At 37.9% G+C, this 3717-nt stretch overlaps 1 protein-coding gene across 1 annotated transcript; it reads right to left on the minus strand.

Moving 5' to 3' along the window:
• Nucleotides 1-3413, minus strand: LOC112527608 (sec-independent protein translocase protein TATC, chloroplastic-like). Its single transcript, XM_025138339.1, has 4 exons — nt 3090-3413; nt 1685-1989; nt 1087-1377; nt 1-354 (listed from the first exon to the last, which is right to left on the minus strand). Exons 1-4 carry the CDS (start codon nt 3334-3336, stop codon nt 145-147), a joined length of 1053 nt encoding a protein of 350 aa, XP_024994107.1. The 5' UTR covers nt 3337-3413; the 3' UTR covers nt 1-144.
• Nucleotides 3414-3717: the final 304 nt, after the last annotated feature.

The following is a 3717-nucleotide window of genomic DNA, read 5'->3' on the forward strand; positions in this document are numbered from 1 at the left end:
TAATTGAGCCCGTATTATGTACCAGTAACAAATAATGAATATTTACTACAAAAAGACATGATCATTGTATGTCTATATGAATTTTTTGTCATTCTATTGTACACAAATCAGCATGCGCCATGGACTGATCTGGGCTCGAGCTACTTACTTGCCAATGAGCTTAACGGTCCATGCACCACCAAAGTAAAGACCCAAAAGGGGTCCAGCAAGAAGCATCTGAGTCAGTGGATCGGTCGATGGAGTCACGACTGCTGCTGCAGCCACCGAACCAACGACTACATATCTCCATACCGATAACATTTGGTTACCCGACACTAACCCAACTTGGCCTAGTAGAAGTTGTATAACCGGCACCTGTGTACAAAAACAAATATAACCGCTGTAAAAATACACTTTTTAGGTCAAACTTAATATTCTCAAATTTAAAATACCCATGGGACGCGAAAGCACCACCAAAATAGGTGAAACGAAATTCACGGAAATGGGACAATATTAGTAAATTACTAAAATACCCATGTCAAATTAAAACCCTAAAAATCTTACATAATTCTTTTACCCGCCTATCTCACTCTCGCTCACGTGTCCAGTCCAGTCCTATCTACGTAGCAAATGCGACCTTCAAGAACATCTAAAAGATCTATGGAACCAATATCATATTCAAAGATGATAAGTAGCCTGGTTGTTTGTTTACCTCTTAATAGTTCCATTAAGAGGCAATCTCTGAATCGTTAAGATGTGAATCTTGTTTGACAAAAAAAAAAGTCTGCCTCTTAATGGTTCTAAAACCCTCTGAATGATTTTGTATCATGGGTCTCCCTTAACCATTAAAAGCCCTAATTTCATCGTAAACAATTACCAAACAATTATATTTCATTTTGCACTATATCATGTGAGCCTCTTAATCATTCTGACCACTTAATGATTCTACACAAAACCTAGTATATCACACCGGGAGGTGAGGTGTGGGAATGGTAAGATATAAACTCTACCCCCAAATCGTGAAACAATTATTTTCCCAAGGACCCCGACTTGTGAAAAGTGTTCAAAGAGAGAGAGCCACATACAACCGTAAAGAGAGAGGATTACCTGGAAAGACAATCCTGTACTGAACATGAGTACCAATATGAACTCAAAGTATTGGTCAATGGACCACAATGATTCAACAACGCCTTCTGCATAGTTAACGAAGAAGTTCAATGCAGCCGGAGTGAGAACTACGTACGAGAAAGCGATTCCGGCGTAGAAAAGTACCGAGGATCCTAGAACGATCGGGCCCAGAAATCTTCTTTCCGATCTTGTTAATCCAGGTAATACAAAAGCTATGATCTCATAAAGAATCACAGGACTTCCTAGAAGTAGACCACAATATCCTGATACCTACATATCAAAATATATTATCATCTCAGAGATATTTTGATTCACCACTATTAAATAAACCAAACCAAAAGAACTGGTATATCCCACACAATGGTAGGGTCTGAGGAGGGTAGGATGTGTGTAGACCTTACCTCTGCATACGGAGGTAGACAAACAGTAAAGGGTCCCACAAGTAGATGCATATATAATATACGAAAGGTAGGAAAGACTAACACCACCTCTTTCACACGTGTTAAATATGATAATGAAACGAATATTGATGACGAAATACATGTTGCAAGAAACGCATACGGGTTTCAATAGTAACCTTTATTGTTGTAAAGAAAAACTCGCCGGGAGCTAACTGTAAGAACCGAACACCTTGGGTTCTAACCGGAGCTTCAAGAATCATTATGAGATCCTTTGAATATGCAAAGCATCCCAAGATGGCAGCCCCGACCGCCAAAACCGACACAAAAATTCTCTCGCGTAGCTCCTCAAGATGATCAAATATGCTCATTTCTTTGTCTTCAGGAAGGAGCTCTTTATCCGGATACAGAAAATTATAAAGGGCACTTCCGTCATTTGGACCACTGTTCGCAGGTGCATTTTCGTCAATGTCATCAGCCACCTCTATATGTACAATTATGAAAATAATATTAGTATATACGCCATTTTCATTTTGTGAACGAGCAAAGAAAATGTGATTTCTGATCCATTTTTGAGAATGGTATAAATGAATTGACCCTTAATCGTCTAAAATCCCAATACTTGACCACTACTAAGCAAAGGGTCATTGGCCCAATGGTATCCAGGTTACTAGTAAAGCTCAGCCTCCTAGAAAGTCAAGGGCTTGAACCTCACCAGAGGTCAAGAGTGTGCATGTGTATTTGCCACATATGCAATATTATATACTTCAAAAAGAACAAAACGAACCACTGATGAACCATCAAACTTAATAAACAAGATACTGAACCATTAAACCATACAACCACACAATTTTAACAACAGCGATTAGTAATGAACCAAGTCTAGACCTGAAAAAATGGCAATTTCATGGAACCCCATAAAGAACAAGATTCAAGAAAACATCATTCAAATTACTAACAAATGACTGTGAGTCTACCTTCAAAGCATATACAAATAACACCCATTAAAGGCATAGCTTCCCAAGCCCACAGGGATTACCATCAAAGCATAAACACATAACCACAAGGATTATGACATAGTGGTTGAGGTCATGGGGATAAGATGGAATATCTCATCTGTCAAGGGTTTGATTCCAGGTGTAGACAACAATTATGGCTACTGAGTTGCAGTCATAATTTGCAGGACTGAGTCTAGGCATAGCCTGGACATGCTCACAGGAAAAAAAAGCATATACACAAACAGCCATTAGAGGCATAGCTTCCCAAGTCCACAGGTATATAAATCAGTGATTAAATTCTTACCAAAAAGAATCCACAAATATTCACTTTTCAAAGCACTACAACCACAGTTATAATACTACAATAATAACATTAAAATCAACTAAAATTCAATACAGCAAAGTTATCAGTTGCCCACCTCACAATTTACAGGAAGTGACAAAGGGGGTTTTCAAATATGAAAAAGAAACCCCATATTAGGGAAATAATTACTATCGATTTCAGCTTATTCAGACCTCAAGGGAAAGCATAATTGAGCGATTACAAGTTGAAGTTAATCAATTGAAGATTGTTCATTGAACATACCAGGTCTATCATCAAGAACTGAACCCGCACCCCCAATTCCAAGTCTTTTTTGCATCTCCCTCACATCTTCGATAGCCGAGCAAACGAATTTGTTGATCTTTCTTTGCCTTTTACTCGAGACATTCAAGGGGCTTTTTCTATGATTGATATGCAAAGAGGTTGAATGATTTGTTCTTGAATTCACACAGTTGAAGCAGTTGTTTGTGTTGAGATGAAGATTGTAGATGAGGGCATTCGTGCTTCCCATTTTTTCTTGATTTTTTTGACTTTATTTTTCTGGGGTTTAACCGAAATTTGGATTTGTATATTCCTGGAAATGGTTCTAACGATGGCTGGTCCTTAATCATACACCTTTTGGGTGGCTGATATTTTGAAAAACGGTGGTGCATTTTAGCAAAAGAAACCTTGGTGTGGTTATCGTGCGCACAATTTTGATAAAAGAATGCATTACTACCACCAAAATCATAATCTATCATATTGATAATTAGGGAATTGTACAAATGAAAATATTTTTATTTTACGAAATTGTGAAAAACATCTTTTTATTATAATCAATTATATGCGATGGTGTACAAGAGATGCAAGCGACATTAGTCACAATCTAGGTTGCGGGTCAAGTCATCTGCAT

Source organism: Cynara cardunculus, assembly GCF_001531365.2.
Source record: "Cynara cardunculus var. scolymus isolate 2C chromosome LG 15, CcrdV1, whole genome shotgun sequence".
In the NCBI taxonomy this organism is placed as follows: Eukaryota; Viridiplantae; Streptophyta; class Magnoliopsida; order Asterales; family Asteraceae; genus Cynara; species Cynara cardunculus.